The 14,657-nt window shown below is 37.9% G+C and overlaps 1 protein-coding gene across 1 annotated transcript in view; it reads right to left on the bottom strand.

Moving 5' to 3' along the window:
• Nucleotides 1–14,657, bottom strand: part of Cog5 (component of oligomeric golgi complex 5) — a 206,515-nt gene that overhangs the window by 8,320 nt on the left and 183,538 nt on the right. Inside the window, exons 18-19 of the mRNA XM_013034737.1 lie at nt 11,003–11,240; nt 5,002–5,078 (exon numbers count right to left, since the gene is read on the bottom strand). Coding sequence (XP_012890191.1) covers nt 5,002–5,078; nt 11,003–11,240 — 315 coding nt within the window. The remainder of the gene's footprint in view (nt 1–5,001; nt 5,079–11,002; nt 11,241–14,657) is intronic.

Here is a 14,657-nt window from a genome sequence, read left to right as displayed (position 1 = left end):
TGATAAGGGTCTCAAGGACTTTCCTGCTAGGGCTGGCTTTGACCTGTGATCCTTAGATCTCAGCCTCCAGAGTAGCTAGGATTACAGGCATGAGCAGTGGCTCATATGTTGAAACCATAGAATTCTTCACTACAACCATGGGTGAGTTGAAAGATGATGAGATTATGAGGTTACCAATCTGTTGGTCATAAAAACCATAAAAATAACCTTATGAAAACTAAACATTTACGCGAAGTAAGATGGTAACACTGTAGCCACGTGATGCCTGCAATCCCACCTGCTGTAATCACAGATTACACTTGGGAAGCTCAGAATGGGAAGATGTAGTTCCAGGCCAACCCAGGCAGAAAAGTTTATAAGATCCCTTTTCTACCCACAGCCTGCCATCCCTTGTTACATGGGAGGCTAAGAAAGGGAAAATTAAGGTTCCATGGAATGAAGTTGGGGCAGTGATGTGTAATGTACCTAGACAATGACAAGAAGTAGTACAGAGGCTCAGGCTCTGCACTGGGGATTAAATTTGTTGGGCAAGTCTTGCTATGCAGGCATTCTGCCACTTGAGCTATGCTCTACCTCCAAGGGAGTAATTTTCTTATTATTTTATATGAAGTAGCAGCATAATTGTTAAGGCCTGTATATATGTGTATTGAATGTTGTATATCTCATTTACCCAACCCTCTACTATCCTCTATCTAGCTGGTTTTGGTATGACTCAGATCATTTCATGAAGGATCCATGGATGAGAGCTAAGGTCTAATGCACACATGGTTATAGATGATGCCTCTCCCTTGTCTTGGCCTGCGTACAGATGGAAGAACTGCATGTGTTAATAAGACATGAAACTACTTGGAACTAGTTTTGGAAGAGAGATCTTTAATAAGTTTTTGCAGGTAGGTAAAACAGAAGGCCTATAATGAGGTGGTTAGAATGAGGACTGTTCAATAGTGATTTATTCCTCTTTTAGGAAAGGGATTTCATATGATGCTACTGAAGTCCATTCTCTCTTTAAATCTATTTTTTTTTTTTGGTCAGTTGTGGGGCTTGAACTCTGGGCTTGGGTGCTTTCCTGCGCTCTTCAGCTCAAGGCAAGTGCTCTACCACTTGAGCCACAGCACCACTTCCGGTTTTCTAGTGGTTTAAGTCTCACGGACTTTCCTGCCCGGGCTGGCTTTGAACCTCGATCCTCAGATCTGTACCTCCTGAGTAGCTAGGATTACAGGTGTGAGCCACCGGTGCCTGGCTAAAATCTATTCTTTTTATATGCATCTCAGAGATGCTGACAAAGCTATGTCTTCCCTAGTCAGTGCTGGGCCAGAGGCAGGTGCACACATTCGTGGCTCTCCCTTCCTAAAGCAATAGACTTAACCCACTCTTCACAAACTAGGCAAGGATGTGGATATCCTGATACACTATGGTTTCATTGTATTTCTATGCTTTCACTTTCTTTCTTGATCCAGTTGCTAAAATAGTTGTTCCAGTCCCCCAAAATAACTGACAGAGGGCTAGGATCAATTCAGTATTCTTCTTTATATCCAATATGCCTGTAGGCACATTTTGGTATATAAAAATCAGTCCTAATAATATACATACGCAAAAAAGGAAGCAGAAAATGATGCAAAGGGAGAAAGGGTAGGTAAGGAGGAAAGGGAATAAGAAGATGACTAGTTTGATTATAACAGGACTGTAGGTTTACATGCAATTATATGCCATATTGTACTTATTTAGAGTTTGAGGGTTTTTTTCCTACTTTCTTTCCTTTTTATTTTTTTGCAGTGATGAGTATTAAACCCAGGACCTTGTACATGCTAGGCAAGTGCTCTATCAGTGAGCTATAACCCTAGTCCTTGTTTGTTTGAGGTAGGGTCAGTATAGCTCAAGCTGGCCTTGCACTCACAATCTTTTTCTCTACTTCCTCATGCTCCTGCCTCTGCCCCCAAATTCTGGAATTATAGGCAAGGACCTATATGCCTGGTTCTAAATTGCAATTAAAAAAAAATATCTTAAGAATGGCAGTGCTCACCTGTAATCCTCGAATTCAAGAAGGAGGATACAATAAGATCTTAAGTTTCACAATATAGTGAAAATCTATCCGCCAAAAACCATGATCTCTTACCATAAATCATGGTTAAAAAAATCTAAACTATCACTTCATGAAAAGCTAGACATGTAGGATTTAAAACAAATTACATTGATAAATGAGTCCTTTTTCATTCCATAAGTAGATGTCATCCAAACTTTAAATGTTCCTTTAGCGTATCACAATGAAATCTCTTTATACACTAAAACTTCTTCCTTCAGAATATTCCTTCTCAGAAAATTGGGGGAGTTCGCAGAAAATTTTCATCTTAAATAATTAGTCAGAAATGTGCAACTTACTTTCAGAATTTATATCTCACTACTGTAATACAACTTCAAAAACACTCAGGTAAAGCCCATTCTACCCCAGCAAACAAGAAGATTAACACTTAAAAGAGTCACGCAATAAACCACCAAACATGGGACTTGAGATTATAAAAAATTAAAGCCTAATAAATTAGTATAACAAATGTCCTATCAACAATTTTTCAAACTAGTTGGTTAATATCCTCCAGTACCTTAATTGACTTGACCACAGAAATATTTTATTACCCAGATAAGACTTAAGTTGCCATTCTTTTCTTTTTTGTTGGTCGTGGGGCTTGAACTCTGGGCTTGGGTCCTGTCCCTGTGCTCTTCAGCTCAAGGGGAGCGCTCTACCACTTAAGCCACAGCGCCACTTCTGGTTTTCTAGTGGTTTATTGAAGATAAAGAGTCCCACAGACATTCCTGCCCGGGCTGGCTTTGAACTGCAATCCTCAGATCTCATCCTCCTGAGTAGCTGTGAGCCACTGGCACCCAGCTGCCATTCTTTTAAAAGTTTTTTAGCAGTAAAGCCAGCTAGGCTGGCTTTGAACCACCACCGTAAGATCTCAGCCTCTTGAGAAGCTAGAATTACAGATGTGGGCCATTGGCATAGTCTCATTTTTAAGTTTTCATATAATTCACCTCTGTATTGATAGGCACTAATTCTTCAGTTGTGAAAAAACATCAGGCACTTTGGTTGGCATTAAAAAACAAAAAAAGTGCTTCAGTTGGTTAGAAATAGGCAAGCTAAAATCTCAGGTCCACTCTCTTTCAGTTACCCATATTGGATTCCTGTATTAATCTCCATGTTTCCTACTGTAATAGCTTGATGGCATAAAAACAAGGCTTCAAAGGCCATACTAGTGTCCATTAGCATGGTCTAGTTTCTAGTACTGAGTCATTGCTTGGACTCTATTACCTAATTTTTACAGAAATACACTTAGGGGTCATTATGCTATTGTACATATCATGATTAGGTCATATGAAAGCTTTCCATACTGTGCTCATACAATTGTTCTAACTAGATATTGATATCCTCAGCCTCAGGGTTGGCCACAGTACTGGATATAAGTATTTTCTTATGGATAGCTTACCCAGAAAAATATAGGGACCATTAGTTCAATGAATACGTGGCCATATGACCAAGACCTTGTCTTCAGAAAGCTGCTGCTGGAGCCCCTGCCCATTGGGGTCTGCAGTGTTCAAAAGTAAGTGTTTAGTTTGAAAAGGACTTTTTTCTCTGTTTAACTGGCATATTCTTAAATCATAAGTATCATTAAATCATTTTAATTTTAAACTAATTTCTAAATTTGGTGCTCAACTTCATTAGTCTAGCTAATACATTTATTTATAGCCATTCCCTATGGCTTATCACTATGTTCATTCACTTAATACTTCATGAGACATAACCTAGGATCTCTTCAGAAGATTATTATTAATGAACAAAAGAAAATTTCAGAATAATGCCTTTGTTAGAATAAATTGTATAATATTACTACTCAATACATTTTAATAAGGGGGAGATAAAAAGATAACTCCCCTAGAAAGAGCATAATATTTACCAGATTAATCCTCTCAATTGCAATTTAAAGAAGAAAAACACACATCCTCTCATTAGTCACTGCCTATAGTTCTAGATGGGTTTCCATCTAGATAATTTGTTGCCATTATAATAGGTAAAAAATGTTTGAATATTGTCTATTTGATATATATATACATACCTATATAAATATATATATAGTAGGAAAGGACTTATTTGCTAATTGGATACAATATTCTTCTTCTTCTTCTTCTTCTTTTTCTGTCAGTCATAGGGCTTGAACTCAGGGCCTGGGTGCTGTCCCTGAGCTCTTTTGCTCAAGGCTTGTGTTCTACCACTTTGGGCCACAGCACCACTGGTTTTCTGGTGGTTAATTGGAGATAAGAGTGAAGTAAGCCAGGCCCAAAGAAACATAGGTCCCATGGTTTCCCTTATTTGCAATAACTAGTATATATCTGGGACAAGTAGAAAAGGTCAAAAGCTATGTACATATGACCAGATAAGATGAAGTTAAGCGAAATGAACCCTAAGATATGGGACACAAGTGGTTTTTTCTTTCTTGCTATTGTTCTAACGTATTTATAAGGTACCATGTGATTTTTTTTGTTGCTTTGTTCCCCCACAGTATAACCTGTTTTCACTGTATTTGATGTTGGTATAATTTGGGGAGGGGAAGGGAAAAAACAAACTGTTTAAATAGGGATACAGGTTGATTCATTTCAACAAGGAGATGTATAAGACACTATGTTGAAAAATGAACTTTACAAGTTAGGTTGGGGGGGCAGTGGGTGGGGTAGTTGTGGAGTTAAAAGGGAAAGGATGGTAGGGGTAAAACAAAGGAGGAGGCAACAATGCTTGATAAAAAATGTACTCATTACCTTGCTCATGTAACTGTAACCCCTCTGTACAGTATTTTCACAATAAAACAAACAAACAAAAACAAGAGTCTCATAGACTTTCCTGCCCAGGCTGGTAAATAATGATCCTCAGATCTCAGCCTTCTGAGTAGCTAGGATTACAAGAGTGAGCCACCAAGCACCCAGCAGATACAGATATATTATCAAAGAATTAGGACTCACCTGAATGACCTCAGCATTCGATAGGACTTTCCTAAATCGGATACTCGTCTGCAAAATGGACCCACAGCCAACTCCATCTGAAATAGTAAAAGATAGTCTATAGTTTGTTTTTTAATCTCAGAAACTTAAGGATATTTTGGACATGTCTATATTTTCATTGCTGTGACAAAATTCCTGACATGAACAAGTTAATGGAGGAAAGACTGGTTTGGCTCATGGTTTGAAAGGGTTCAAGAACATCAAGGTGTGGGTGGTAGCAGGCAGGGCAGGTAAGGAGGGGTTGGGGACATGTATGGTAGAGCAAGGAAGCAGAAAGAATGCTACACAGCTTTCTCTGGCCCTTTTATTACATCGGGGTCTCCCACATTCAGAGCAGGTCTTCCCCTTCGTGAATCCTCTTTGGAAGACTCTCCTCCCACAGAGGTATGCTTTGCTCATTTCCAAGGTAGTTCTCAAAGGAATCACAATTAGCCACAAAAACCTTATCTTTCAGTAAACAATGTTACCTAAACTGTGAGGCAAATTTTGAAAGCCAGCAATTTTTTAAAGGAAAACAGTTATGAGCAAGTCCTTAAGAAGGTTAGATCATTTTTCAAGTAAAATATTAGAAAAAGACAAGACTCTATACCTATATTTTAAGTCTTTTTACAGGCAATATAAAAAGACTTTTTATCAGTCACTGTGTGCCAGAGTGATTATAAGCTCTAACACTGGAGATTCCTATAGTTACTAATGTTGTCCTCTGAGCAAGTTATTTAACCACTCCTAGTCTCAGGTCTCTCATTATAAAGTGAAGATAATACTTCCTACTAAATAGAATTATTTTAAAAATAGGTTATTCCACAAAGCTTTATTTGCATGGTATGTAAGTGCTAACTAAATATCAGCATGTACTGCAAGTACTTTTTTTTTTTGTTGTTGTTGTTGGTCATGGGGCTTGAACTCTGAGCCTGGGCCTGGGTGCTGTCCCTCGGCATTTCAGCTCAAGGTGAGTGCTCTACCACTTGAGCCACAGCGCCACTTCCGGTTTTCTGGTGGTTTATTGGAGATAAGAGTTTCACTGACTTTCCTGCCCAGGCTGGCTTTGCACCTTGATCCTCAAATCTCAGCCTCCTGAGTAGATAGGATTACAGGTGTGAGCCACCAGCACCCAGCTTGCAAGTACTTATTAATCACTTTTTTTTTTTCAGTAAGAGAAGGTCTTTCTATACAACTCAGGCTAGTCACAAATTCGCAATTCTGCCTCCACACACAAGAACTAGGATTACAGAAATGTGCCATCATGCCCAGCTTTTTCTCTTTAAAATTTTTATCGGTTCCTTGATGCAAGAATTCAGCAAATACTGGTTTTATGTGTCTTTCATTTCTTCTTTTGGAAATTCTACTTGTCAGGATTTATGCTACCTGTTCTTTATCTACTAAGCACACATGTAAGGATTTTGCTAGCTTGAACATCAGAAAGCATTTCTCCACTCTTACTATAAATTTGTTAAAGAGCAGTTTAAGATGTTCTCTAGTAGTGTAGCATCATTATCCCAGAAAAACACATGAAAGAAAAGTGAGCTTTTTGTCCTGTTGGCCATCCTTATAAAATCATCAAAATGCCCTTGTTATCAGTAAGCCACAAAGACCTAATCACTCATTTCAGAAGCATGTTTGACTACCCATTAAAACGGCCTGATACTGAGCAACATGCTAGTTTTGCCTTCAAAGGGATCTCAAATTTAGTGAAGAAAAGGACAGTTATTCAAACAATATAATTATCATTCAATAAAATCACAAGGAAGATATATAGATGTACATATATACACATATGAATATACACATGCTTTATTATTTTGTTGAATAAATATATAGTTTGTATAAATGTAACATAAGATGCATAATTACATGTAGTAATTATTAGGCAAAATGATCAGAGATAGATCAGAATGTATGAACTGGGCATTAAGGAGAGTCAGAGGGCAACTTCTTCCAGAGTAGAATACATAGAGTGTACATTGTATGTCCTAGACAGAAAAATTAGATGACTGAAGATCTCTACCTGATAGAAGAATAAACAAAAAGAAAACCCTAAAGAAAGGAAATGCAAGAATTCTTGTTAAAAATACAAAATAGAACAGCTGCAAGCAAGCCAGTTCTCTCAAACTTAGAAGACAATAGTGATACCCTGTTCCTTAAGATCTGATGGGGACAAGGTGTGGCTTGTTTCCTTCAGAATACATTATTTATTTTACACTTGAAAGATGTGATCAGCATGTATTTTTGATTCATTAATTCCATTTATATAACTGAACATGCCTCTGTGTGTGTATATGTATGTCACACACAATGTGATATATTTTCCACAAAATGTTTAGGTCAATATTTCTTCAATTACTCTACTCAATTCATTGTCTTTAAAGATCAAGCTAGACAATCTTTAACCTAGTCCTTGAAGAGACTAAATGTTAAAACAATTAAATGGCAGGAAAAAAGTTACTAAATGAGATATTATGACCTCAAACGGCTGTGCAGTCTATGATGATACAGAAAATTTCTTTACCACATGTCAACTTTAAAATGTTAACTGTTTAAAATGAATTTTTCATTCCTGAAGAACCCCTAGGGTATTAGAACCCATTTTCTTCTGTCAGAGTTTGATTAAACAATAAAGGCCAAGCTTTGAAGAGCAGGAACATTTATTTTAGAGGAGCTGACTTGGCAATGAACTGTGGATAGAAAAAATGGCATGTGCCAGTGATTCTCCAGCCCTCCTATTTGGAGAAATGAGCAGTCGAGTGGGATACATGCACACTGATTACTAACTGCTCCTTTTCCACCACAGACATTTGGTCAACCACAGGGCATCTCTGGATACTGCTAAGGTAGTCAGCCCTAACACTGCTCAGGAGAAGTAAAGGATATAGGAATTAGAACCAAAATAAGAATTTTGAACCTAATTTCCTTTCTAAATTTTTATTTTTGGGCAAATTGTGAGATATACAAACATATAAGATACCAGAAGATTTATAAATAGAAACTGCTACAAGTACCACTAAATAATTCAATGCCAGCTTCAATAGCCATTCTTTCCCTCAGGGAAGAAAATAAAAGGGGTGTGCGGAGGGAGGGGGAGTGTGTGTTTCCAGGGCACTGTAGCTACTGTCTGCAAAGAGAGTCAGAATCAGCAGAACCCCAGGGGCCTTGGACAAGCTCAGTGCTTTCAGAACTGCTGTGTGATTAGTGTAGACACCAAGACCATGTGGTCACAGCAGGGAATTAATTACCTGCAGGAAGCCACCACATGCCTGTGACCTGATTCCTAAGAGGGCTGTATGTTGGGCTCTTCCCTCACCACAAGCCTCCAGATGGCACCCTGCAACTACTTTCTCTCTCCACATTTGTGCCAGTGAAGAGTAGTTCAGAGTGTTCATAAATGTCCTTAAAATAAATTACTCCTTGCAAGTGGATTTTATGTTAAATAACCTATATTCCCATGTTCATTTTTAATGATTTCTTCTTCAGCCTTTTCCCTTTCTGTTATTTGTGCCAGAATAAGCAGGTCTTTTTAATCACAAGAGACTTTTTCAAACCCAGAGCATTTATGTATTCTTGATTACAGTGACCCCAGTGGCTTTGTTTAATTTTGAATAAAAATTGAGAGAACTTTCAATAAGGAGGCAGTTGAAAGGCTTTCTCCTCCCCAGTTAATGCCTGTCATGAATATAAATGTCAGGGTAATGCCACTTAAGTGTTTTGACTAATCCAGGAAAACATTTCCAACAAGGTAATATTCTGAAAGCAGAGGTACAACATATTATTGCAGTGTGGCATAAACCAAACCCGTTAAAATGAAGACCCTTAAATCAAAATTTAAGACTTGGACAATATTTTCTAAAGCAAATGATTGACTATAACAGCATCTCTACCATCATAGTCCTGTGTCCATGACCCACACAGCACCAGAGCCAGGCCTAGGTAGGTGGCAGGATATTCTGAAATTGGGACACACTGTCGAGCAGTGAAGCAGGGCACCTGGCACACAGCATGCAGCAAATCAGCAGCAGCACTGTGGGCCTGGATCCTGCACTCTTAGTACTGAGTATTTAAGAAACAGAGAACAGAGGTCTTCAAGCATGCTAGTAATAAAGACTAAAGAGTTTATCTTAAAGGAAGGGACTCAGGAAAATTATGGTTTATTGAGTAACTTAAGAAAAAAGGAATGCAAATAAATTATGAACAATGCAGCTTTTGGTAAGTAGAAGCTCACCCCTGGCAGGGAAGGCTCTGCACTTTGAACAGGTATAGCTGCAGTAGACGGCTTAAAGGACAATTTCTTCCCATTTTTAAAGAAACATACGGGAACGCAGCATTGAAATAAAACCCCAAACAACAAGGCTCTCCTAAAGCACTCTCATTTTGGCCATCTCCTGCTCAGCTGCCACTCTAATTGGACTTGAAGAGCTGCCTCCAGGAAAGTGACTCAAGAACCAGCTGGAACAGAATGCAAATAAGCTAGTGGGGGGAGCTGGAGCTCCAGAGACGGAAAAGGAGAGAAAAACACAAAGTTAAGGAGGAAAGGGGAAAAAGAGAACAGAGACCTGAGTTCAATTTACAATGCTTTAACAAATAAGAACCAGGCCTAAGACATTATTGTGTTTTCCTTTCAGTAAGCAGCCTATTATAACCCAGTAAGAGAAAAGTAAGATGCTATTTATAATCATATTCTGTCTGAGCTGAATTTACCCATAAAGGAAAGCAAAATGTACAGACATCTAAGAATGAAGTGGACAAAAATGTTGAGGCACTTTAATGGGAGCCTTTAGTTTGTTTTTACATATGGCTGCTAACTCACATTTCCCAAAGGAAGGCTCTTTTCATTTTATGGTCTAGTTAGGTATATTATTTGGGGGTAAAAATGTCTAATTGTTGGATAAATTAATATACAAAGAGCCTGGCTCTTGAAACCTTATGTTTGTGCTCCCCGCTTCTTCTGGTCAGTGAGAGAGCCTGAGAGAGTGAGTGACAGCAACCATCATCCTCCATAAACAGTGGGCCAGGGTCTCTGACAGAGCAGGAATATAAACCAGGCACACTCCCAAACATAAATATAAATATAAATATTGGCAGTAACATTTAGCATTATAAACAGGGATGATCTGGCAAACTGCTATGAAGATTCCATCTGAGTAACTTATTTAAATTAGTAAAGCCAACAGCTTTGAAAGGTTTAAAAAATGATTTCGTCTTTGACATGTTATCATGTTATATAAACAAGAATCATCTTTCTTAAATCTTTTAATGAAAGTGTATGTTTAGGGTATTTCTCTGCTTCTGATACTGAAGGTTTTTTTTTTTAAATCTGTCTTCAGAAAAAAAAAACCTGAAAGCTGATCATAGTCCTACTATTTTAAATTCATTCTCTCTCACAAACATCAGATAGCTTGGACTGATTTCAAAGCTATCCTCAGTTATGAAATGTACTCTATGTAATAGAAGGAAACCAAATAATCAGATTCATAATCTACCTTCTCTACAAGCAGGTCAATGAATTAGAACACATTCCTGGAATGCTGAGCTGGCCATTAGAAGATTACAGATGTGTTGGAGTTTTTCTCTTCTCATAACAAGCAGCCTTCTTTCCATTGTTTGGAAGGTTATTTCAATACCTACTTCATTTTCAGCAAAGTTAAGCAAGTACTTTTAACAATATTGACTTAGTAGGATAGTAAATAGTGTAAAAATGGGAGATGCTGCTTTTATTTTGAAATGAACTACTTTACCTTAACCTTCAAAGATCAAAGATGATTATTTTGTTCAATCCAAACAAATACAAAATATATGGTAAAAAATAAATTTAAATTCTTCTCCTCTTATTTAACTAGGTAGCTTTAAGTGGGACTACTTTTCTTTATGCTACAAATCTTTAAAGCCATTGATGGCAGACAGCCTCTTACCTAAAAGACAATACTCATACTGAAGCATTTGCTTCTATATAGCTAGCTATGCATCAATTTACCTGTGCAAAATCAGCAGCAAGTCGCATTTTCCCACCTTCACCAAGAGGTCTTATAAGGCTGGCATTGCGGATAAAAAGTTCAATTGCTCTTTGAGCAATATCTTCAGTGTTGTCAAAGACAAAATCCAAGCATTCAAAGTGTTTAAAGTAGTCACTCATAACTCTAGCAATGAAACCTTGTAGTTCCTTCATGTAGAGAGAACAAGGAATATCAGGTTTTCCTGAGCTGGATAATGACCTGTAGGAGAAAAGAAAAGCAGCTATTTTCAGCACCAATGCACTAAGCTGAAATGTTTGATTTTTCCTCCTCCCTCTACTATTTCAATCCTGCATAATTTTTCCCTGTAATGGTATAAAGGCATCATTTATTTTTTGCTAAGTGTTTAAAAAAAAGTATAATGTAATGTTTAAGTTATATTCTAAAGACTGTGTTTACATGCTCGGAAGATTACTGAAGACATTTTAGAATCCATTTACCTAAAAGATTAAGAATGAAAAGACAGCCATCTGTCTCAGATGACTCACACAAGAGTGCATTCTCAGAGGCTGGCCTCTCAAAGTCCCTCCCAGACTCACAACTCTCAATCCACTCCCATGTTTTGCCTGGTAAGTGAATGCATCAATAATGGGTCTTGAAATAGCATTTCACATTTTGCAATGGCAGAAAATGTTGCCTTCTCCAAACAAATTCTTGGCTCTCTGCTCTTTTGGGATTTAATCAGATCAACCCAATAGCAGAATTCTGACTGTGGAATTGGTTATGTAACAGTACACATGGTATACAATTTTTCCTCCAGATGATGAAGTTTGGAAAGGCTTTAATTTGGATCAGCAGATGATGCCAGCTGATGCTCTATGATATACTATTTATAACTTATAAATGTTGACAATTGCCCTGTAAAGAATATATTAAAAGAATATGAAATATTTACAGGGAAGAAGTTATACCAAAATTAGAAATCACCTGACACTGGCTAATAGATGAGATCACTGGCTACACAAAGCTGCATTTCCCCACTCTCAAAGCAAGTTAAATGTTTCCATTTTATGGGAATGACGTAAAGAAACTGGTGATGGCTCTGAGATGAACAACAGCTATGACTAAAATTCTTAGAGCAAAAGAATGAAGTGAACTTGATGATCTTCAAAGATAGTAAATGGTTCTCATAAATAGACAGATAATAAGCAGAGGTGAAGTAGACATACAGGAAAGACTAGGTTTTTATCCTAGCAGAAGGGGAGTCTGACCAGATATAACAGAGATTGTCCTAACAAAGTCAAGGACATTGCAAGGCTTGTATGGAACAATTCTGTGTGTGGGGTCATTCCTGGTGGCGTGCTGCTTGGGAAAGGGGGCGTGTTGTTCGCAGTGCTTAGTGGTGCCTGATCCAGACCATTGTGTGGCCTGTCTATTCTGGTCTCATCAGTACAAAGAGATATATTACAATACAAAACAATCAGTCCACAGGGTGCCCATTTCTTGTATATTCTTTATAGTTTAAATTTTTTGACAAATTATAGTAGTATATAATTATATTTGTGTGTGGAATGATTATATAAAGCAGAACTGCATCGTCATCACCTTAAATGTTTATTCTTCCTGTATGCCTAACTGAACTTTGTGTCATTTGACCCAAATTATGCCATGACTCCCATCACCAGCCCTTGATAATCACCATTCTACTGTTTGCTTCTGTAAGTTCTATTGTTTTAGATAACGAGAACATGAAGTATCTGCTTTTCTGTGCCTGGTTACTTCATTTATTTTAATGTCCTCTAGGTTCTTCCATATAGCAGCAAAGTGATTTTAATCCTTCCTTTTGATGTATGAATAGTGTTTCATAGTACATACATAACACATTTTCTTTACAAATTCATTGGTTGATGGACATATAGGCTGATTCCCTAACTCAGAAAATATTGCTTCAGTGAATATTGGAGTGTAGGTATCTCTTTGACATACTGATTTCAGGTCTTTAGGACATATACTTAGAACCAGATTATATAGCTATATATATTTATAATATAATATTATAATATAATATATATATAGAGAGAGAGAGAGAGAGAGAGGAATCTTTCAATACGATGTCCATAATGGCCGCATTAATACAGTCCTTTCAACAATGTACAGGGGGTTCCTTTTTCATTACATCCTCACCAACACTGATGATCTTTCTTTTCAATAACAGCCATCTGACAGCTGTAAAGTGCTGTTGCCTTGTAGGTTGTTTTTTTTTGTCAGTACGAGGCTTGAACTCTGGGCTTGGGCGCTGTCCCTCAGCTCTTCAGCTCAAGGCCAGCGCTCTATTGCTAGAGCCACAGTGTCACTTCCGGTTTTCTAGTGGTTTATTGGAGATAAGAGTCTCACGGACTTTACTGCCTGGGCTGGCTTTGTACTGTGATCCTCAGATCTCAGCCTCCTGAATAGTTAGGATTACAGGCATGAGCCACCAGCTGCCTTGTGGTTTTGATTTGTATTTTGTTAATAGTAATCTATAACATTTTGCATTTTGTATATCTATTGATATTTGAATGCTTTGTTCTTATTTTTAAGAAGTATCTATTAAAGTCCTTTACTTTTTTTTTTTTTTTTGCAGTCCCAGGGCTTGAACTCAGGGCCTAAGCACTGTTGCTAAGCCTCGTTGTGCTCAAGGCTAGTGCTCTACCATTTGAACCACAGCACCACTTCCAGCTTTTTCTGAGTTTATTGGAGATAAGAGTCTCAGACTTTCCTGTAGACCCTGACTTTGAACCGTAATCCTCAGATCTCAGCCTCCTAAGTAGCTAGGATTATACTGGTGGCTCAGGCCACCAGTACCCAGCTAGTCCTTTACTCTTTAATTGTTTCTTCCTTATTACTGAGTTTTTGGAGTTGCTTATGGATGCTTTTGGATGTTAATTATCAATTGAAATGTTTGTAAGTGCTTTCTCCAAATCTGTATGTTATCTCTCACTTTGTTCATTATGTTCTTTGCTATGCAGAGGCTTTACGCTTTTGCTACCTGAGGTTTTCAGGTCAATTCCAACAACAGAATTATTGCCCAGACCAATGCCATGTAGGTTTTCCCTTATGATTTCCTCTGGTATCTTACAGTTCCAGGTTCTACATTTCTACCCTAACTATACAATCTGAGTGTTATATGATGTGAAATGAAGGTCCAATTTCATTCTTCTGTATCCAGTGCTCTCACCACTACTGAAGAGATTGTCCTTTCCCATTGTATGTCCTTGGTATCTTTGTTGAAAATTAATTGAGTGTAAGTATATGGGTTCATTTCTGGGTTTTCTCTTCGATTCCACTGGCCAAAGTGTTTACTTTTATGCTCATTTCATGCTGATATTTTCTAGATTTATTGCTTGGATAGTTCTTTACTAGTCTGTACTAATGCAACTGTTTTTTTCATTTACTGTTGGTCATGAAGCTTGAACTTGGGGCTTGGGCATTGTCCCTGAACTCCTTCTGTTCAAGGCTAGTGCTCTACTAACCACAATGCCACTTCTGGTTTTCTGGTGGTTATTTAGAGATAAGAATTTCAAGCATTTTGGAGCTGGGAAGTTGGCTCAGTGGTAGAGCACTTGCCTTGCATGCCTGAGGCCCTGGGTTCAATTCCTCAGCACCACATAAGCAAAAAGAAAAAAGCCGGAAGTGGCG

The sequence above is a fragment of the Dipodomys ordii genome, unplaced genomic scaffold (assembly GCF_000151885.1).
Source record: "Dipodomys ordii isolate 6190 unplaced genomic scaffold, Dord_2.0 Scaffold195, whole genome shotgun sequence".
Lineage (NCBI taxonomy): Eukaryota > Metazoa > Chordata > Mammalia > Rodentia > Heteromyidae > Dipodomys > Dipodomys ordii.
This window is presented reverse-complemented; position numbering and strand designations above follow the sequence as displayed.